The sequence below is a fragment of the Salvelinus alpinus genome, chromosome 16, assembly GCF_045679555.1.
Source record: "Salvelinus alpinus chromosome 16, SLU_Salpinus.1, whole genome shotgun sequence".
Taxonomy (NCBI): Eukaryota; Metazoa; Chordata; class Actinopteri; order Salmoniformes; family Salmonidae; genus Salvelinus; species Salvelinus alpinus.
The window spans coordinates 6815021-6838081 of NC_092101.1; the positions used below are offsets into that span (position 1 = coordinate 6815021).

The 23061-nt window shown below is 43.5% G+C and overlaps 1 protein-coding gene across 3 annotated transcripts; it reads left to right on the forward strand.

Annotated features, from left to right (window-relative positions):
• Nucleotides 1-393: 393 nt before the first annotated feature.
• LOC139540704 (lens fiber membrane intrinsic protein-like) lies at nucleotides 394-23061 on the forward strand. Of its 3 annotated transcripts, XM_071344581.1 has the most exons (9): nucleotides 394-572; nucleotides 909-1001; nucleotides 1362-1408; nucleotides 3114-3193; nucleotides 3333-3431; nucleotides 17529-17751; nucleotides 20073-20213; nucleotides 20653-20787; nucleotides 22842-23061. In XM_071344581.1, exons 5-9 carry the CDS (start codon nucleotides 3393-3395, stop codon nucleotides 22907-22909), a joined length of 606 nt encoding a protein of 201 aa, XP_071200682.1. In that variant the 5' UTR covers nucleotides 394-572; nucleotides 909-1001; nucleotides 1362-1408; nucleotides 3114-3193; nucleotides 3333-3392; the 3' UTR covers nucleotides 22910-23061. The 3 variants fall into 3 exon arrangements, with proteins under 3 accessions (XP_071200682.1, XP_071200681.1, XP_071200683.1); XM_071344580.1 differs by lacking the exons at nucleotides 394-572; nucleotides 909-1001; nucleotides 1362-1408; nucleotides 3114-3193; nucleotides 3333-3431 and adding an exon at nucleotides 16129-16254; XM_071344582.1 differs by lacking the exons at nucleotides 394-572; nucleotides 909-1001; nucleotides 1362-1408; nucleotides 3114-3193; nucleotides 3333-3431 and adding an exon at nucleotides 16308-17033.

Consider the following 23061-nt stretch of genomic DNA (forward strand, 5'->3'; position numbering starts at 1 on the left):
AATTTTGCATTGTAACTGCAGTTAGAGTGCAGTATAACTGCAGTTCAACTGCAATTACTGCATCCAAAATACCACAGTCAACTGCAGTTACTGCACTTTTACTCCAGTTTAAAAACCTGTTTGTAAGGGATGTAATCTTTATTCTTTATTATGTTGGGGGTTTGATTCTTCATATAATACAATCTTGTCAAGCACAGACAGTTTAAAACATCATCTAAAATTCTAACATAAAAAAACTGACAAAACGAAATGAACAATAATCAAAAACAATGTAACGTGAATGTACTTTACATATACAAATTAAAGGCCTACTGTTTTTAGTTACAAAAACTCAACGTTTCCAGACGTCAAACTGATATGTGAGTTAGATTTCATGCGCAGAGAAGCCACACGTGTTACGTTTTAATGAAGATGGTTGACGATATGCGTCTGTAATTATGTAAATCATAATATTCCAAAGGAAACGCACAATTTTCATCATAAGTGATCAACAACACCAGCAAACATGGGGAACAAACTCAACGTTGGAAAGACCTGAAAATATAAATTCTACCACTTAGCAAAGGAAACAGGTAGGATCTGTCATCTTTCTCCAGACACATTAGTATTAACGTTAGCCCCATTTAAATGGACAACTAGCTAGCTAAAGATACAGAAAGCTACTCTGGCTGTACTGTGTGCTTCTGAGTTTGAGAAGATATACTGTACCTAATGTTGCCAACCAGTGATTCGGGTGCACTTGACCCATATAGCCATCAATACTCAATAACATAGCTAGCTAGTAGTTTCTAACTGGCTTTTCAGGGTTCTGATACAGTAGTTGAAGCCAGCTGGTTTGAAACAGCTAACTTAGCTATGTAGACATTGGCTTGTTATATGTGTTTAATACTTGCTTTCCACTCCTTCAGGATATCGTTCACGTTCTTCCATTAAACTTATTCAGTTGAACCATAAATTCCAGTTCCTGCAGAAGTCCAGGGCTCTGGTGGACTAGGTGGTTGGTGAGTAGCTAGCAGCGTCACCTGTAAAGTATTTCAATCTACACTCAAACCCTACCGAGTGACAGTCAAGTTCTACTTTAGCAATAGGATTGGGGCGGCAGGTAGCACAGCGGTTAAGACTGTTGGGCCAGTAACCGAAAGGTCACTGGTTCGAATCCCACTAGTTGATAAATCTGTCGATGTGCCCTTGAGCAATGCCCTTAACCCTAATTGCTCCTGTAGGTCTCTCTGGATAGGAGCATCTGCTAAATAACAAAAAATGTTAATCATAGACCTGTCATGTTGTTGTTGCTTGTTATGAATAGCTGCTACTGTATTGTTTATATTTTGTTTACATTCTTTCTCTTGATCATACCTTAGGTTACAGTTGGCGTCCAAGTTTATGCCCGTCTACAGTCTTATTTTTGGTGAGCCAAACCTCCTCTCTTCCACCACTAACGTAGTGCATTCGGAAAGTATTCAGACCCCTTGACTTTTTCCATATTTTGTAACGTTACGTTTGTAAAATTGATTAAATAAAATGTTTTCATCAATCTACACACAATATCCCATAATGACAAAGCGAAAATAATTTTTTGCATATATATATATTTATATATATATAAAACATATTTACATAAGTATTCAGACCCTTTGCTATGAGACTCGAAATTGAGCTCAGGTGCATCCTGTTTCCTTTGATCATCCTTGAGATGTTTCTACAACTTGATTGGAGTTCACCTGTGGTAAATTCAATTGATTGGACATGATTTTCAAAGGCATATAAGGTCTATATAAGGTCCCAAAGTTGACAGTGCATGTCAGAGAAAAAAACAAGCCATGAGGTCGAAGGAATTGTCCGTATAGCACTGAGACAGGATTGTCGAGGCACAGATCTGGGGAAGGGTACGAAAACATTTCTGCAGCATTGAAGGTCCCCAAGAACACAGTCGCTTCCATCATTCTTAAATGGAAGAAGATTGGAACCACCAAGACTCTTCCAAGAGCTGGCCGCCTGGCCAAACTGAGCAATTGGGGGAGAAGGGCCTTGGTCAGGGAGGTGACCAAGAACCCGATGGTCACTGACAGAGCTCCAGAGTTCCTCTGTGGAAATGGGAGAACCTTCCAGAAGGACAACCATCTCTGCAGCACTCCACCAATCAGGCCTTTATGGAGGAGTGGCCAGATGGAAGCCACTCCTCAGTAAAAGGCACATGACAGCCCGCTTGGAGTTTGCCAAAAGGCACCTAAACACGCTACGATCATAAGAAACAATATTCTCTGATCTGATGAAACCAAGATTGAACGCTTTGACCTGAATGCCAAGCGTCACATCTGGAGGAAACCTGGCACCATCCCTACGCTGAAGCATGATGGTGGCAGCATCATGCTGTGGGAATCGTTTTTCAGCTGCAGGGACTGGGAGACTAGTCAGGATCGAGGGAAAAATGAACGGAGCAAAGTATAGAGAGATCCTTGATGAAAACCTGCTCCAGAGCGCTCAGGTCCTCAGACTGGGGCGAAGATTCACCTTCCAACAAGACAACAACCTTAAGCACACAGCCAAGACAATGCGGGAGTGACTTCGGAACAAGTCCCTGAATGTCCTTGAGTGGCCCAGCCAGAGCCCAGATTTGAACCCGATCAAACATTTCTGGATAGACCTGAAAATAGCTGTGCAGCAACGCTCACCAGCCAACCTAACAGAGCTTGAGTGGATCTGCAGAGAAGAATGGGAGAAACTCCCCAAATACAGGTGCGCCAAGCTTGTAGCGTCATACCCAAGAAGACTCGAGGTTGTAATCTCTGCCAAAGGTGCTTCAACAAAGTACTCAGTACTCAGAGTCTGAATACTTATGTAAATGTGACATTTCAGTTAAAGATTTTTTTTAAGCATTTGCTAACATAAAAAAAAAAAGGTTTTTGCTTTGTGATTATGGGGGATTGTGTGAAGATTGAGGGGAAAAAAACAATTGTATCTATTTTAGAATAAGGCTGTAATGCAAAATGTGGGAAAAGTCAAGGGGTCTGAATACTTTCCGAATGCACTGTATACCAACTAATTCATTTTATATTACTACTATTGCAGTTAAACATGCTGTGATAGATAGATGATTTCCTCTCTTTTCTCAGGTGTCGACTTGGTCCCAATCGAGGCTATTCCCAATGTGGTCGCTCTGACAGAGGACATCCTCACAGAGAAATGCCGACAGGTAGGTGCTTATGCTAAGGTCAGAGGTCAAATGAGTGTCAGTGTGTTACTTGACCATACAGGATGGCGTTTTAAATGGATACTACAAGATTCTGGCAATAATGAACTTGTGTGTTTGATGTCACTGCTGTTTTCGCCAGGCTCTGGAAGGAGCTCCAGACATGGAAGGTGCGCATAGTACCTAATTGACGGAGCTCCAAATGTTGGAGCCAACTGGGTGCATGATGCCTTCTCTCAGGGTAGGTAACAGCACTGATAACACCTACAGTTGAAGTCAGAAGTTTACATACACCTTAGCCAAATACATTTAAACTCAGTTTTTCACAATTCCTGACATTTAATCCTAGTAAAAATTCCCTGTCTTAGGTCAGTTAGGATCATCACTTTATTTTATGAAACCAGAAATGTCAGAATAATAGTAGAGAGAATGATTTATTTTTTTTTATTTTTTTTGAAAACTCTGTTTATTAAGTTTTACACACACAGACAAGACAAAGCAATATAAATAATATACTCAACTAGAAAAAAATACAAATAATACATTAAAAAAAAATAGCTTTAAAGATACCATACTTTAGACAAGTTAAACACACCAGGCAGAAGGCTACAAAGGTTAAAGGGCAATCTATAGTATAGGGACAGAGCAACCACCTCACCATTGTTCCTGTAAACAGTCAAGGGATGGGGTGGAGAAATGCAACCACTCACAGACAGTCAAGGCCACAGACCAACCATCCACTGGACCAAAAATGAAAAGTTTACAATGCTTTAAAATAAAAAATGAATAATAATAATTTTATGTAGGCGTGAACAAAATTTAAAAATAAAAATAACTGGGAAAAACAAGCTCACACCTTAGTCTCTGCCCCGGCAAGATGAACAAGGCATCCGCAGGTCACAATCAATAAGCACATCAACCTTAATGCCCCCCCCCCCCCACAGAAAAAACACAGAGAAATGCTCATCCAACCCCTAAGTAAGTCACAGGGGGGTCAAATACAGACTTATTTTGGTTTTAATAGGAATGCCATCAGAGGATGGACTGTTTAAAGTAACACCGGAATGGAGCCCAAGCCTCATTAAACAGTTTGGGGTTCCCACGTGAATTGAATTGAATTTTTTCTAGTTTCAGAGAGCACAACACATCTCTCACCCAATATGTATAAGATGGGGGAGCTGCCATCTTCCAGTTCTGTAGTATTAGCCGTCTAGCTAAAAGAGTTGTATAAGCAACAGTGTCCGACTGGATTCTTGACAGGGGGGTACCTATGGGCAGTACACCAAAAAGGGCTGTAAGGGGAGACGGATCTATAACAGTGTCATATATATCAGAGAAACATTTAAATATTAATTCCCAGAAACCTGACAGTTTATGACAGCCCCAGAACATATGCAACAGTGTGGCTGGTTCCGTTTAACATCTGACACAGGTAGGATCAAAATCAGAGAATATTCTTCCAAGTCTGGCCCCAGACCAGTGGATACGGTGAACCACCTTGAATTGAATGAGGCTGTGTCTAGTGCTAAAAGAGGACGAATGCACCCTGCGCAGCACAGATTCCCAGGTGTCTTCCCCAAGTTCCTCCCCCAAATCCTTTTCCCATCGAGTCTTTAAAGGCACCAAAGAAGGGTTCTGTAAGTCATGAATGATTGCATATACATCTGAAATTGTGCCCCTAGGAAGCTTGTTCAGCTCCAAGATGCTCTCTATAGCTGTATTCGCAGGCCTATGGGGAAATTCAGGTGTGTTAGCTCTGACAAAGTTCCTAGTCTGGAGATAGCGGAAAAAGTGGGATTGGGGGAGGTTGAACCTTTCCTGTAGCTGAGCAAAAGAGGCAAATGTGTCATCAAAGAATAATTGGGCTAGTGAGGAGAGGCCTAGTGAGTGCCAGATGCCAAAAGCCCCATCATTCAAAGATGGAGGAAATAAAATGTTCTGATTGATTGGGCCTGATAGAGAAAAGCCTCGGAGGCCAAAGGCTAAACGGAACTGATTCCAAATTTTAAGAGACTGCTTTACAATTGGGTTGACACACCTTTTGCCTAGGGACACTGGGAGAGACGAGCACAACACAGAAGAAAGTGCAGCCGGTTTACACGATTCAGACTCCATCTGGACCCAGAGTCGTCTGGGGCCAGTAGGATCAGTCTGCAGCCAGTACAGAAGGGCTCTGAAATTTGCAGCCCAATAGTATGTCTGAAAATTTGGTAGAGCTAAACCCCCCAATGACTTAGGCTTCTGTAAATGTTTTTTACCAATCCGTGGTACCTTGCCATCCCAAATGAAATGCATGAATGTTTGATCCAGTGAAATAAAAAAAGATTTTGGAATAAAAATGGGTAAACATTGAAATAAATATAGAAATTTGGGCAACACACTCATTTTAATGACATTAATCCTTCCGATAAGAGAAAGAGGTAGCGACTTCCAAAAAGTAAAAGATTGTTTCAAACTGTCTGCTAGAGCAACCAAGTTTTCCTGAAACAGATTTGAATATTTCCTTGTCACTTTAACTCCCAAGTAGGTGAATTGATCCCGGACAATCCTAAACTGAGAACTTGTAAAAGAGCACTTTAAAGCAGCCTTGTTTACAGGAAAAAGCTCACTCTTGCCTAGATTCAGCTTGTACCCTGAGATTGATCCAAACCTTTTAAGAACAGATAAGGCGCGTGGCAATGAGGTATCAGGGTTAGAGATAAACAAAAGGAGGTCATCCGCATATAGCGAGACTTTCTGCTCTGAGCCCGTCCTGATTATTCCTTGAATGGCATCATTAGAGCGTAGTGCAATGGCGAGAGGTTCGATTGCCAAAGCAAACAACAAGGGGGAGAGTGGACAGCCCTGTCTGGATCCGCGGTGCAAGGGAAAATAGTCAGAGGACAAGTTGTTAGTCCGTACCGAAGCCATGGGGGAAAAATAAAGAATCTTTATCCACGCAATGAATTTGGGACCAAAGCCAAATCTATAAAGGGTAGCTGTTAGGTAATCCCACTCAACGCGGTCAAACGCTTTTTCTGCATCAAGTGAGACCACTACCTCTGGGTCCTCCGACGCTGGGGAGTACAGTATATTCATAAGGCGCCTAATATTGAAAAACTAATGCCTATTTCTCACAAAGCCAGTCTGGTCAGAGTGTATTACTTGGTGCAGCGAGCCTTCCATACGGATGGCTAAAAGCTTGGCTAGAATTTTGTAATCACAGTTTAAAAGCGAGATTGGGCGATAGGATCCACATTCCATGGGGTCTTTGTTTTTCTTTAATAGTAATGAAATTGAAGCCTGATAAAGAGTAGGCGGTAGCTTTGAGGTATCAAGGCACTCTGCAAATAGTCGAGACAAGAATGGGCAAAGCAGACCAGAAAACGTCCTGTAAAATTCGGTTGGAAAACCATCCGGACCCGGTGATTTACCACTTTTCATTGCGGACACTGCTGTTGCAATCTCCTCAGGTGTAAATTCTTCTTCTAGACAGTCATGGGTGTCTGTATCAATTGAAGGCATATTCAGGCCATTAAAGAAGGAATCAATCAGCAAAGGGTCTTGAGGGGATTCAGAGGTGTATAGCGCAGAGTAAAATTGTTTGAATTGATCATTGATCTCTTTATGTATAACTGTGGTGGCACCAGACAGGGTCCTTATTTGTGGGATTAAACGTGAGGCCTCAGATTTACGGATCTGATGTGCAAGGAGTTTACTGGCCTTGTCGCCTTGTTCATACACTCTGTACCGAGCTCGCAAGAGTAACTGTTCAGCTTGCCTGGTAGAAAGCTCATCAAATTCAGATTGGAGTAGTTGGCGCTCTTTATGCAGATCAGAGGAAGGAACCGTAGCATACTTCTCATCCAATGTGGCTATGGATTCGCTCAGGTCCCGAAGTCGCTGAGAGCGAACTCTGTTTTGGTTGGCTGTATAAGAGATAATTTGGCCACGTAGGTATGCTTTGAGAGACTCCCATATGGTAGAGCGGGACATACCTGGTGTTGAATTAGTTTCTAGGAATAAGGTGATTTCAGAAGAAATGAAATTGACAAACTCCTTATCTGAGAGTAAAATGGGGTTGAGACGCCATTGATAACACATAGGAGGTCGCTGGGGAAACTCTAGTTCAAGCACTAATGGTGAATGGTCAGAAATAACAATACTCTTGTAAGTACACTGCCGAAGGTTAGGCAGAAGTTTTTTGTCCAAAAAGAAGTAATCAATCCGGGAGTATGTTTGATGGACATGAGAATAAAAGGAATACTGTCTATCTGTAGGATGTAGGAAACACCAGGCCTCAAACATGGCATATTTCTGAAGAAAGGCTTGAATAAGTAGGGCACATTTAGATGGGCCTGTAGTTGTTCGTGAGGACTTGTCAAGAACTGGGGACATTTTGCAGTTGAAATCCCCCCCTAAAATCAACAAATGAGAATCTAAATTGGGTATAGCAGACAAAAAGGAAGAAATGAAACTTGTGTCATCCCAATTGGGAGCATAAACACTAGCCAAAACAAGAGGGGTAGAAAACAGTTTACCGGTTACTATGATGTATCGTCCCTTAGGATCAGCGATAACCTCAGAAGCTACAAAGGGAGTAGCTTTATCAACCAAAATGGCAGCCCCTCTTGATTTACTATGAAAGTTAGAGTGGAACACTTGACCAACCCAGTCCCTACGCATCCTAAAGTGCTCACCAGTCCTCAAGTGAGTCTCTTGTAGAAATGCAATATTTGCATTCAAACCCTTTAAGTGTGTCAACACCCTCTTACGCTTCACTGGGTTATTAACCCCTTTGATGTTCCACGAAATGTACTTGATCGCATTGTTTCGGCCCCTCTGGGCATTCCCGTTATACAACCCTGTCATTAGAGCATAGAATGGAAAAGCAATGAGCGCCCAAAAACCCCAGAATAACTTGTCTCAGAGTAATAATGTACGGTGGTAGATGTTTGGAAAAAGTACAGAAAACCCCCCGAAAAAGACAGAATGACAACATTAGAACTGAACAATTCAACCCCTCCCCCCACCCCCTCCCCCCATCCCAGACAATACCTCCCCAAACGAGGTACAAGCCTAAATAGAACATGTTCTCTTCGCACAGTATGTCTGTGAGAGTGCGGTCTTAAACCTAAACCCACAGTCCCGCTCTTTAAAGTCGCGTTTTGTTAGTGGATCAAACAGCAAAAAAAAGATAATCATTTTTTAAATAAAAATAAATAAAAGTGAATCCCTTGTGCAAACGAAATTACAAAAGCACCACTTGTAGATGTATATAATTATATTCCCAGTCTTATAACAGGCATTTGAGAGAGAAAATAAATAAAATAAATAAAATGTATAAAGGCTCTCAGCCGAAGACCTAATTTGAAGTAAGGAAATCGTAGTAAGACAATCAAAAATAATAATATTGATTATTATTATAATAGTTGTCTAGTTGAATGCTGAGACAGCTTACAACCAATACCAAAAAACTACGTGTGCGCAACGTTGAACGCTTGCTGGGCATAAATGACGCTCAGAACTTTTAAAATTTAAGTGAGGACCCCAAAAAACGTGTCGCCTCGGGAAGCATTTACTGTTTACTGGGTCAATGCAAACGGATGCAGTAAACAAATAGCCAAGAATATTTTGAGTCACTGAGACACTATGTAAACAAACTGAATAGGTGAGCAAGACAGCCTAGAAACACAGGAGTAAAGTAAAACCTCAATACAATGAAATTAAAATGACTGAATGCTTGTAAGGCAAGCACACTAGATGATCAAAACATTTGATCACATCAAATAAGCCTGAATGGGTTCGCCAACTCCCCAACTATACAAAATTAGCATGTTGTAGCTAAACATAATTGTACCACAGGTGGGTTACTTACTATCCACAGTTCGCAAGCAACAGTTGCTGAACTATGAGCAAGTTCAAGACTTCTTGATGTGACGTTGAATGTGAGAGAGAGCCTCATCCGGAGATTCAAATGTGTAGTCTTTACCATCATGAGATAGCCATAAACGGGCCGGGAATCGCAGTCCGTACTTCACACCTGGATGGTCCCGAAGTAGTCGCTTGGCCTGCCCGAAAGCTGCGCGCTGCCTGGAAACAGTGGGGGAGTAGTCCTGGTAGATGGAGAAGCTCTGTCCCTGAAAGCTCAGAGTGGTATTGCGGGCTCGTCGGAGAATCTCCATCTTCTCATGGAAAAAGTGCACTCGAAGAATTATGTCACGGGGCCTCTCCCCATCCCGGGGCTTTGGGCGCAGCGACCGGTGGGCACGATCAATCAGGGGCTTTTCATCTAAGGCAAGAACATCCTTCAGCAGCCCAGAAACGAAATCCGTGGCGCGAGGCATTTCCGCTGACTCTGGGACTGATACAAGTCTCAGGTTATTGCGGCGAGAGAATCCCTCTAAACTTACACAGCTCTCCTTCACCTTTTTCAAATCCGCAGCGAGGCGTTTCACGTCAGCCTCCAGGGATGTAGTTAAGTCGGAGACATTTGTAGCGGAGGTCTCCAGTGCTGCAATCGTTGTAGTGTGCGACGCCATTGTTGTTTTGAGTGATGTGATTGCTGGCACCGTCTCGTTCCGCAGGATGGTTAGATCTGCTTTTAAAGTATCAGAAACCTCCTTTATTCGGGCCTCAATCGTATTAACCACCTCCGTTTTCATTTCAACTATCTCAGAGCGTAGTAGTTTGATGGCCTCGAGAATGTTCATTTCAGCGCCGCCAGGCCAAGCCGCCCCCCCGGGTAAAGTGTCAGTCCCCGGGCCGTCAGGCTCAGGAGAGGGCGGTGATGAGAGTGTGTCTTGTAGGCCGGGTTTTCTCAAAGTCATGCTTTTAGCCTTATGTTTCGTCGACATGCTGACATTTGGAAGTAAAGTAGTCTTGGTTTTTACGGGAAGGGATCACCAAAATAATATATGAAAATAAATACGGTTCTGCTGCAAAATTCACATAAACTTTAAAAATACCACGGGAGCAAACGGAAAACACGTCAGTCGCACATGGCGTCCCTCCAATCCCCCGAGAATGATTTATTTCAGCTTTTATTTCTTTCGTCACATTCCCAGCGGGTCAGAAGTTTACATACACTCAATTAGTATTTAGTAGCATTGCCTTTAAATTGCTTAACTTGGGTCAAACATTTCGGGTAGCCTTCCACAAGCTTCCCACAATAAATTGGGTGAATTTTGTCCCATTCCTCCTGACAGAGCTGGTGTAACTGAGTCAGGTTTGTAGGCCTCCTGGCTCGCACACGCTTTTTCAGTTCTGCCCACAAAATTTCTATAGGATTGAGGTCAGGGCTTTGTGATGGCCACTCCAATACCTTGACTTTGTTGTCCTTAAGCCATTTTGCCACAACTTTGGAAGTATGCTTTGGGTCATTGTCCATTTGGAAGACCCATTTGTGACCAAGCTTTAACTTCCTGACTGATGTCTTGAGATGTTGCTTCAATATATCCACATAATTTCCCCCCCTCATGATGCTATCTATTTTGTGAAGTGCACCAGTCCCTCCTGCAGCAAAGCACCCCCACAACATGATGCTGCCATCCCCGTGCTTCACGGTTGGGATGGTGTTCTTCGGCTTGCAAGCGTCCCTCTTTTTCCGCCAAACATAATGATGGTCATTATGGCCAAACAGTTCTATTTTTGTTTCATCAGACCAGAGGACATTTCTCCAAAAAGTACAATCTTTGTCCCCATGTGCAGTTGCAAACTGTAGTCTGGCTTTTTTATGGAGGTTTTGGAGCAGTGGCTTCTTCCTTGCTGAGCGGCCTTTCAGGTTATGTCGATATAGGACTCGTTTTACTGTGGATATAGATACTTTTGTACCTGTTTCCTCCAGCATCTTCACAAGGTCCTTTGCTGTTGTTCTGGGACTGATTTGCACTTTTCGCACCAAAGTACGTTCATCTCTAGGAGACTGAACGCGTCTCCTTCCTGAGCGGTATGACGGCTGCGTGGTCCCATGGTCTTTATACTTGCGTACTATTGTTTGTATAGATGAACGTGGTACCTTCAGGTGTTTGGAAATTGCTCCCAAGGATGAACCAAACTTGTGGAGGTCTACAAATTGTTTTCTGAGGTCTTGGCTGATTTCTTTAGATTTTCCCATGATGTCAAGCAAAGAGGCACTGAGTTTGAAGGTAGGCCTTGAAATACATCCACAGGTACACCTCCAATTGATTCAAATGATGTCAATAAGCCTATCAGAAGCTTCTAAAGCCATGACATCATTTTCTGGAATGTTACATGCTGTTTAAAGGCACAGTCAACTTAGTGTATGTAAACTTCTGACCCACTGGAATTGTGATACAGTGAATTATAAGTGAAATAATCTGTCTGTAAACAATTGTTGGAAAAATGACTTGTGTCATGCTCAAAGTAGATGTCCTAACCGACTTGCCAAGACTATAGATTGAAGACAACATCGTTCTAGGAACCTCATAGCAGCAATTCAAATCAAAACAGGTGCTTCCGTACACAACAGAAATCAATAAGGAATTTTGGTCGTTCTACGCAAACTCATATTCCTCTCAAGGGAAGCTCGACAAGCAAAAGCTGGAACGCTTTTTGACAAACTTAAAACGACTTCAGTTACCAGGAAAGGACAAAGCAATGCTAGAACAACCCATTGAGTTACAGGGGATCTTACTAGAGATGTTCAAAGACTCCTACATGTCTTCAACACTTCCTCCCTCGGTGCACATAGTCGTTATTGCTTTAAATTCACAAGATCGGGAAAGTACCTCTGGCTCCAGGCAACTATACCCAATTTCTCTCCTCCCCTCTGATGAAAAGGTGCTGGCTAAAGGACTTTCTAGTAGATTGTCTAAGGTAGTGGGTATTATCATTAACCCGGACCAGTCTGGGTTCATACCACAAAGATTTAGTATCGACAAACTTAGACGACTAGTCACCCTACAGTAGCCTATGCAGGACAACTTCTCCCAAGTATTGCTTTGTCTCTCAATGCCAAAAAGGCTTTTGATGGTGTTGAATGGGAATATTTTTGATGTAGATAAACATATTTGGATTTTGGGTATCATTTTATTTAATGGATTAAGACTTTATATGATTCCCCTTCTGCCTCTGTGTTAACTAACAGCCTCCTCGCAGAGCCCTTTGTGCTTCAACGTGGGACCAGAATAGGTTGCGCATTGAGTCCACTAAATCAAATTGTATTTGTCACATGCGCCGAATAGAACGCAAATAAATAAATAAATAATAATAATTATGGAGCAACAAAATAACAGTAGCGAGGCTATATACAGGAGGTTCCGGTACAGTCAATGTGCGGGGGCACCGGTTAGTCGAGGGGATATGTACATGTAGGTAGAGGTAAAATGACTATGTATGGATAATAAACAGAGAGTAGCAGCAGCGTAAAATGGGGGGTGGTTTGGGGACAATGCAAATAGTCCGGGTAGCCATTTGATTAACTGTTCAAGAGTTTTATGGCTTGGGGGTAGAAGCTGTTAAAAAGCCTAATAAATAAACGATATATTCAAAAAAAAGCAGCAGTGCAGCGCCCCTAGATGGACAGCATGTTCTGATCTCACTCTTAGAATATACTATATTATTATCCATGCTCCATGTAGAAATATAGTACCCTCTACAAAAGTGTTCCTCAGTTCAATGATTACGCCGGGATTCAATACAACCGCAGGCGCTGCGGTCTTAAAGGCATTAAAGGTAATGCTCGCGCATTCGCGGAGATCGCGTTCACAGTTAACGCTGCATATGTCTGCTCAATTGGACATTGCCTTTATTAAAAACTGCAATGCCTGTTACCAGTGAGCGGATTTAATCCCGGCCTTACTCAGTTTGGCCTGTTGTTCAGAACACTGCAGATAGAAATACAAGGTGTACGCAACTCTCTACTTCACATGATATAGTCCATTTTATGCATTACATTTAGATCTGCAATACTCTGAACTGCTCTGCATCCTAGCATTACTGCAGGTCATGGACCATGGTAGGCATAAACCCAATTCAAATTCTAACTGGGATCATCTCTGCATTGTCTGTTGGGGCAGTTGAGCCCTCCAAGACCTACACTAGGCAACAGTGACCAGAGGGTTACCATTGACTAGTGCAGGGTTAGGAGCTTCTAGGTGTTCAAGTGTTCAATCCAGCCCTGTTATAACACTCCATATTAAAGTATTCCATATGAAACTATCAATCAGTGTTACTATAGGGCTGAACCCTGGACCAGTGAGTGACCATGTACTGTACAGCATGACACGCTGACCCTGGATGGTACCCACTACATTTACATTACATTTACATTTAAGTCATTTAGCAGACGCTCTTATCCAGAGCGACTTACAAATTGGTGCATTCACCTTATGATATCCAGTGGAACAACCACTTTACAATAGTGCATCTAACTCTTTTAAGGGGGGGGGGGGGGTTAGAAGGATTACTTTATCCTATCCTAGGTATTCCTTAAAGAGGTGGGGTTTCAGGTGTCTCCGGAAGGTGGTGATTGACTCCGCTGACCTGGCGTCGTGAGGGAGTTTGTTCCACCATTGGGGTGCCAGAGCAGCGAACAGTTTTGACTGGGCTGAGCGGGAACTGTACTTCCTCAGAGGTAGGGAGGCGAGCAGGCCAGAGGTGGATGAACGCAGTGCCCTTGTTTGGGTGTAGGGCCTGATCAGAGCCTGAAGGTACGGAGGTGCCGTTCCCCTCACAGCTCCGTAGGCAAGCACCATGGTCTTGTAGCGGATGCGAGCTTCAACTGGAAGCCAGTGGAGAGAGCGGAGGAGCGGGGTGACGTGAGAGAACTTGGGAAAGTTGAACACCAGACGGGCTGCGGCGTTCTGGATGAGTTGTAGGGGTTTAATGGCACAGGCAGGGAGCCCAGCCAACAGCGAGTTGCAGTAATCCAGACGGGAGATGACAAGTGCCTGGATTAGGACCTGCGCCGCTTCCTGCGTGAGGCAGGGTCGTACTCTGCGAATGTTGTAGAGCATGAACCTACAGGAACGGGTCACCGCCTTGATGTTAGTTGAGAACGACAGGGTGTTGTCCAGGATCACGCCAAGGTTCTTAGCACTCTGGGAGGAGGACACAATGGAGTTGTCAACCGTGATGGCGAGATCATGGAACGGGCAGTCCTTCCCCGGGAGGAAGAGCAGCTCCGTCTTGCCGAGGTTCAGCTTGAGGTGGTGATCCGTCATCCACACTGATATGTCTGCCAGACATGCAGAGATGCGATTCACCACCTGGTTATCAGAGGGGGGAAAGGAGAAGATTAATTGTGTGTCGTCTGCATAGCAATGATAGGAGAGACCATGTGAGGATATGACAGAGCCAAGTGACTTGGTGTATAGCGAGAATAGGAGAGGGCCTAGAACAGAGCCCTGGGGGACACCAGTGGTGAGAGCACGTGGTGCGGAGACAGATTCTCGCCACGCCACCTGGTAGGAGCGACCTGTCAGGTAGGACGCAATCCAAGCGTGGGCCGCGCCGGAGATGCCCAGCTCGGAGAGGGTGGAGAGGAGGATCTGATGGTTCACAGTATCAAAGGCAGCCGATAGGTCTAGAAGGATGAGAGCAGAGGAGAGAGAGTTAGCTTTAGCAGTGCGGAGCGCCTCCGTGACACAGAGAAGAGCAGTCTCAGTTGAATGACTAGTCTTGAAACCTGACTGATTTGGATCAAGAAGGTCATTCTGAGAGAGATAGCAGGAGAGCTGGCCAAGGACGGCACGTTCAAGAGTTTTGAAGAGAAAAGAAAGAAGGGATACTGGTCTGTAGTTGTTGACATCGGAGGGATCGAGTGTAGGTTTTTTCAGAAGGGGTGCAACTCTCGCTCTCTTGAAGACGGAAGGGACGTAGCCAGCGGTCAAGGATGAGTTGATGAGCGAGGTGAGGTAAGGGAGAAGGTCTCCGGAAATGGTCTGGAGAAGAGAGGAGGGGATAGGGTCAAGCGGGCAGGTTGTTGGGCGGCCGGCCGTCACAAGACGCGAGATTTAATCTGGAGAGAGAGGGGAGAAAGAGGTCAAAGCACAGGGTAGGGCAGTGTGAGCAGAACCAGCGGTGTCGTTTGACTTAGCAAACGAGGATCGGATGTCGTCGACCTTCTTTTCAAAATGGTTGACGAAGTCATCAGCAGAGAGGGAGGAGGGGGGAGGAGGGGGAGGAGGATTCAGGAGGGAGGAGAAGGTGGCAAAGAGCTTCCTAGGGTTAGAGGCAGATGCTTGGAATTTAGAGTGGTAGAAATTGGCTTTAGCAGCAGAGACAGAAGAGGAGAATGTAGAGAGGAGGGAGTGAAAGGATGCCAGGTCCGCAGGGAGGCGAGTTTTCCTCCATTTCCGCTCGGCTGCCCGGAGCCCTGTTCTGTGAGCTCGCAATGAGTCATCGAGCCACGGAGCAGGAGGGGAGGACCGAGCCGGCCTGGAGGATAGGGGACATAGAGAGTCAAAGGATGCAGAAAGGGAGGAGAGGAGGGTTGAGGAGGCAGAATCAGGAGATAGGTTGGAGAAGGTTTGAGCAGAGGGAAGAGATGATAGGATGGAAGAGGAGAGAGTAGCGGGGGAGAGAGAGCGAAGGTTGGGACGGCGCGATACCATCCGAGTAGGGGCAGTGTGGTAAGTGTTGGATGAGAGCGAGAGGGAAAAAAAACTACCCACCATGGCGGTAATGAACATGGTGAACCCAGCCCTGGCATGGCCGAATCCGGGGGGGTGTTGTGGCCCTCTATCCACAAAAGAGTCCCATGATGTCAAGTGCTGCCTGCCAGGGCTAATCAGCCACTTTTTCTAAGAGGAAGGCAGAAGAGGTAAGGAAGAAGAGGCCATGAGTGAAGGTGTTTAAAAATACAGATGGAGACTGTCGGATGGAGAGAGCAAGCAAGTGTACAGGTTAGAGGGAGAGAGTGGAGGCAACGGGGTAATGCTGCGCGATAGAGGGATGGAGAGGGAGTGAACGTGAGAGAGAGGGATTACCATCATTCACGTTGCACTCGATCATTCCCTCTATTGTACAGGCAGACAATGAGGGCCATGGGTAGAGGGTTTAAAAAGGATAGACTCACGCAGACAGCAAACCACCCAGCACAGAGACAGCAACCAACAGAGGTATCTGCAAACATTCCTATTTTTTTTACATGGATATAAATGGATATACAAAAACACATTATAGCAACAAGAATATGAGGGAACTGCTCTTTGGAGACAACTCACTTTATATCTTTGGTTTGGGGCCCATTCCTGTTATTTAAGTTATTTAAATCAAAAGAACAAATATAATTTAGAGTATAAATGGGCCAGTTAACATTTGATTTAGTTTTTGGTCTTCGGATGAATTGAGGCTGCTGCGGGAATTGAAATGGCAACTATGGAATATTATTGTACCCTTTTTTTCAACCATCGTGCTGCCCCGAACGGCTTGGATATTTCTTCGCACCATATCTTTTTACATTGCCCTTCCAGCAGGGTTCCAGCAGCAAATGGTGGATTGTTTGGTTCGGCTCAGTAGTTTGGAAAGGGTAGTGGTACCCCATCACGCTGGTCACAGAGCAACATGCTGACACAGATCTATTGCTTAGTATTAGGAGATTAGTTGTGATGCGCTGGGGGAATTAGTTGGAAACAATGGTTTGAAATCAGCCTGGACAGCACTCTCATTGACATGCAGTCCTTTTGGTTAAGTGCTTTGTTTGGTTTGGCAAAATGTGCAGGTTTTTGCTTTTGTTCATGGTGGCTCTTGATCAGATAGGTGGAAATATGTGTTCAAAATTTTTAAATGACATTTTAATGGATTAGAAATGGGAGTTTCAACTTGAGCAATCTTTTTTTGCAAAGACGCTTTGCATGGTGACTAGAAGTGCAGTTGTTGTTGGCGTGCTTATATTTGGGTAGGTGTCACAACCACATGCCATTAAAACTTGACGTATCTGCTCTAAAGCCTAAAAGGTGTTAGGGTTGACTTCCAAATGAAGGCCCTGCTTGAACTTCAAAAAACGCATCCTTCCTTCAGTTCTTCCTTCAAGCCTAATCACAGATTAGTCTAAACTGCTTTCGCCTATGAAAGTATGTCAGATAAGACCCAAGGAAAGATGCATTTCATAACATTGAGCTCAAGGCTGTTTGCAATGCCACCGTTGTAATGTTCACCCCAACACATGTCCACCCGTGCCCCCCCCCCCAGCATTTTTTTGGTTACTTCCTCACCCAGTCTTCCTTCTGATCTGTTATACAAACAGGTGGTAAAAACTCAACACATGGTACACTTTTTAAAAGTAACAAATGTTATCCTCCACTTCGATATGATTTTGTTCAAGCTTGTATATGGTTAGAGTGATACATAGTGATCACTCTTTCAAATATATATATTTTTTAACCTCAAACAGTTGCGGTGCATTTCGGAGGACTGTGCTATCCCAGGCTTCTCCTTGATGCTGTACACTTTAGCAGGAGGGGGCACACTCTGTGGTGTGGCCGCCCTCGTGCTCCTCATAGTCTCCACGGCGACCGACTTCTGGATGCAGTACCGCTACTCAGGCGCCTCGGCCAACCAGGGCCTCTGGAGGTTTTGCATCAATCACAAGTGCCATGCCCACACCATCACTGTGGGTGAGTAGTACAATCTACCTTTAACTAATCATTTAGGATCCACTCTATGAATTGTTCTTACTTTGAGGGGATTTTGGCATGCAAATAAGAGCATGCTACCTGGGGTCCATTGATTCTCAGTGCTTTTTTTGTTGTCAATGCTAATGTGGCTACGGCAGATAGTGGCTATGGTTATTTATAAGGTGGGTGGTTTTGAGCCCTGAATGCTGATTGGTTGACAGCCGTGGAATATGAGACCGTATACCACGGGTATGACAAAACATTTATTTTTACTGCTCTAATTATGTTGGAAACCAGTTTATAATGGCAATAAGACACTTTGGGAATTTGTGGTATATTGCCAATATACCACTGCTAAGTGCCGTGTTCAGGCACTCCGCGTTGCTTCGTGCATATGAACAGTCCTTCGCTGTGGTATATTGGCCATATACCACACCTCCTCAGGCCTTATTGCTTAAATATACATGATTTTTCTTGGCCCATAAACTACTTTCAAGGTAAGGAACCTATAAGTAATTTTGTATTTTTGGTGAACTACCCCTTTAACCTCAACTCTTGTGATCAAGAGCCATACATTTAGAATATATGGCTCTGTTTTTGGCCTAACCACTAAAACTGACCCTGAACGATAACGATTATGAATAGCCTATAGAGATACTGTAAGGTGAGTCAAATTATAGATACACAAAACTGCTATTTGGATTTTATGAATCACACATAACTACAATACACATGTAGGCCTACATACCAACCTATAAATAAAACACTTTTGATAGCTACAAAGGAGATTTCTTACCAATGTTAATATAGTAAAGTGTTCGGACCCCTTGGCTTTTTCCACATTTTGTTACGTTATAGCCTTATTCTAAAAATGGATTAAATAGTTTCCCCTCCCAATCTATACACAATACCCGATAATGACAAAGCAAAAATAGTTTTTAATATTTTTTTTGCGAATGTATTAAAAAAAGTGAAATCACATTTACAGTAATCAGACCCTTTACTCAGTACTTTGTTGAAGCATCTTTAGCAGCGATTACAGCCTCGAGTCTTCTTGGGTATGACGCTACAACCTTGGCCCACCTGTATTTGAGGAGTTTCTCCCATTCTTCTCTGCAGGTCCTGTCAAGCTCTGTCAGGTTGGATGGGGAGCGTCGCTGCACAGCTATTTTCAGGTTTCTCCAGAGATGTTCGATCGGGTTCAAGTCCGGGCTGTGGCTGGGCCACTCAAGGACATTGAGACTTGTCCCAAAGCCACTCCTTTATTGTCTTGGCTGCGTGCTTAGGGGTTGTTGTCCTGTTGGAAGGTGAACCTTCGCCCCAGTCTGAGGTCCTTAGTGCTCTGGAGCAGGTTTTCATCAAGGATCTCTCTGTACTTTGCTCCGTTTATATTTCCCTCGATCTTGACTAGTCTCCCAGTCCCTGCCACTGAAAAACATCCCCACAGCATGATGCTGCCACCACCATGCTTCACCGTAGGGATGGTGCCAGGTTTCCTCCAGACGGTTTCATCAGACCAGAGAATCTTGTTTCTCATGGTCTGAGAGTCCTTTAGGTGCCTTTTGGCAAACTCCAAGCGGGCTGTCATGTGCCTTTTACTGAGGAGTGGCTTCTGTCTGGCCATTCTACTATAAAGGCCTGATTGGTGGAGTGCTACAGAGATGGTTGTCCTTCTGGAAGGTTCTTCCATCTCCACAGAGGAACTCTTGAGCTTTGTCAGTGACCATCGGGTTCTTGCTCACCTCCCTGACCAAGTCCTTCTCCCCCGATTGCTCAGTTTGGCCGGGCGGCCAGCTTTCGGAAGAGTCTTGGTGGTTCCAAACTTCTTCCATTTAAGAATGGGGACCACTATGTTCTTGGGGACCTTCGATGCTGCGAGAAATGTTTTCTAGATCTGTGCGTTGACAATCCTGTCTCGGAGCTCTACAGACAATTCCTTCGACCTTATGGCTTGGTTTTTGCTCTGACATGCACTGTCAACTGTGGGACCTTATATAAACAGGTGTGTGCCTTTCCAAATCATGTACAATCAAATGAATTTACCACAGGTGGGCTCCAAGTTGTAGAAACGTCTCAAGGATGATCAATGGAAAAAGGATGCCACGGAGCTCAATTTCAAGTCTCATAGCAAAGGGTCTGAATAGTTATGTAAATAAGATATTTTAGTTTTTGCTTTGTCATTATGGGGTGTGTAGATGGATGAGGAAAATAATTAATTTAATCTATTTTAGAATAAGGCTGTATTGTAACAAAATGTGGAATGTCAAGGGGTATGAATACTTTCCGAATGCACTGTATATGACGTTGTCCTCCCTGCACAGCCTTCTGGGATGCGACGAGGGCCTTCATGCTGCTGGCCGTGCTGAGCTGCTTCGCTGGCGTGGTGCTGGGCCTGAGTGCCTTCGCCAATGGCACCAAGAGCAGGAGGGTCCGGATGGGGGGCATCGCTCTGCTCCTCTCAGGTAAACACCAGGGGCCGTATTCATAAAGAGTTGCAGAGTAGGAGTGCTGATATAGGATCTGTTTTGGATTTTAGTTCACAATGAATAACATTACATGGACATGGGGGACCTGATCCTAGATCAGCACCTACTCAGATGCTTTATGGATACCGGCCCTTATGTGAAAAGACAGGAAAGGAGAAAGCATGGAAGGGCAACAGGGGGTTTGCCTTGACCTGTCCAGTTCCTTCAAGGAGAAGACACCAGTTTAGACAATCGAAGTAGAAAGTATGGGATAGTGGACCAGTCAGGAAAAAATAAATAATAATAATCAGGAATTACATTTTGTAGAATTGTATAGACTTGAACAAACATCACCATTATTTAAAAAAAACATCTATCTTGGCCACATCTACATGTTTCTCTCTTTTGCCCCACCACATTTTCTTTCATCCCTCAGGTTTTCTTGCTCTGTTAGCTCTGGCCATCTACACTGGCGTGACTGTCAACTTTTTTGGCAAGCGCTTCCTCAATTGGCGCTTCTCCTGGTCCTACATCTTAGGTTGGGTGGCCATCATCTTAACCTTCGTTGCTGGTAAACTCCTCTAATAAACCCTTTGGTCTTTAAAGGGATAGTTTGAGATTTTGTCAATTAAAACCCTCTAGAGTCTAAGCGGGGTGGGGGGCTAACATGGAATTGTTTTAAGTTGGTCATAACAAGAATCATTTAGCTATTTGATTTTGAGTTTTAGGACCCCTTAAGTTATCAAATAGTTTATTTTATTTTTTTGCCCATAGAAACGCCAGTGGTGGAAAAAGTACCCAATTGTCATACTTGAGTAAAAGTAAAGAGACCTTAACAGAAAATGACTCAAGTAAATGTAAAAATCACCCAGTAAAATACTACTTGAGTAAAAGTAATTTGTATTAAATATACTTAAGTATCAAAAGTAAATGTAATTGCAAAAAAAAAAAGTATAAATCCTCCCATTCTTTATATTAACCAAACTGCACAATTTTCTTGTTAACTTTTTATGGATAGCCAGGGGCACACTCCAACACTCAGACATAATTTACGAACAAATCATGTGTTTAGTGAGTCTGCAAGATCAGAGGCAGTAGGGATGACCAGGGACATTCTCTTGATAAGTGCGTGAATTGGACCATTTATGTCCTGCTAAGCATTCGAAATGTAACAAGTACTTTTGGGTGTCAGGGAGTAAAAGTTGTCAAAAAATATAAATGGTAAAGTAATGTACAAATACCCCCAAAACAACAACTTAAGTAAACTTTACACTACTGAGAAATGCATTGAATAACAGCTTTGTACATGCATAAACAGATAGTCCCCAAAAACATTTTAAAGGAAGTTTGTTCTAGATCTGAAAGATCAGGAAACTTTTTTTCAATTTACATGCATTTAACCTTTTATTTTTGGCACAAAACTACCTTCATATATACTTCCATTCATAAAAAAAAATCTGGTACCGGTCTACCTCTTCCTAGAGCAAAACAACCGATAAGTACGTGTTAGTGTGTAGCCCAAATGGTTCAGACGCTACAGACAGATGTTGCAGATCGGATGTACTGACTTAGAAGAGTCCCGTGTTCGTGAAAGTCTCATCTTTCCATATAGGGGTCGTAATAGTTTGTGGGCCAAACCGTTCAGACGTTTGTGAGAAGATCGATTTTCGGAATGTCTTATGGTCTGACAAACACAGCTCTAGCTCTGCCACATTTCACCGCAGATGTGGAGGGCGACATCGGCGGATGTAGTGGATTGAGACACAGCCCATGCAAAAAAAACAACCTCTAGCTTAAACTGCTGGATTTTGATGGGGATATCTTTGTTATTATGCAAATTGGATTTCTCAGAACCGCAGACAGACTCTAGGGGGTTAAGCACTTTTTTCTACTTATACAGAGTACATGCAGTTTGAAGGATGTTGAAGGTAGCTTCCGGTAGCTGCTCCTATAGACTTCCAGTCATTGCGCCAATGCTAGTTTTCAGTGGCTCCAGAAACTACCTTCAAACTGCACGCAGCCAGAAAAATGGTATCCATGAGTTCATCGGACTTTAATCTCAAACTATCCCTTTGTGTTTAAGATGCTTTGTACATCAGCTACATTACAATATACAAGCTGGTTGAGAGAATGCCAAGTGTGTAAAGCTGTCAACAAGGCAAAGGGTGGCTACTTTGAAGAATTGTTTAACACTTTTTTGGTTACTACATGATTCCATGTGCATCATTTCATAGTTTTGATGTCTTCTATTATTCTTCAATGTAGAAAAATTGTTTGTTTAAAAAAAATGTTTTTGAATGAGTAGGTGTCCAAATGCTTGACTGGTACTGTACAATCTGGTGTTACTGTTGTAGTGGGGTAAGGATCAGCTGCAATCCATTGATTAGCAACACTCACCATCCTTCAATGTACATACTGTATCTTCTGTGGTTAGGATGGATCCAACTTCTGCCACCAACGGACAGTGCTGTAGATATTGTGTCTAGGTCCCATGGGTTAGCTGGGTTGCAACTAGCTTTTCAGGCTGTCCAAATTCAGACTTTAAAAGAAGTCCCTCACAGCACAGGCTCTTGGAATATTTTCAATGTTGTGACTCATCCATTTCATTGTTGCTTGATCTTTCAGGTGTGTTCCAACTCTGTGCCTACCAGAAGAACATTTCAGAACCACCTCCTAACGTTCAAGAAAGCTAAATGGAGCACATCTTTTACTTGCACAAAAAAATAAACGATCAACCTCTAGGCTTTACCATTACCATTGATAGCAATGTGACCACAACAAGGGAAACTACCCTTGTCCTTTGGCAAAATCTACTGAACAGAATAAATAGGAATATTTGACTGCG

Excerpts from the sequence above, each read along its gene's own strand:
- LOC139540704 (XM_071344580.1), top strand. The coding sequence starts at position 16,171 with ATGAGGGCCATGGGTAGAGGGTTTAAAAAGGATAGACTCACGCAGACA. Across the intron at positions 16,255-17,528 it reads AGAGACAGCAACCAACAGAG|TTGCGGTGCATTTCGGAGGA; the intron begins GTATCTGCAAAC and ends AACCTCAAACAG. Across the intron at positions 17,752-20,072 it reads TGCCCACACCATCACTGTGG|CCTTCTGGGATGCGACGAGG; the intron begins GTGAGTAGTACA and ends CTCCCTGCACAG.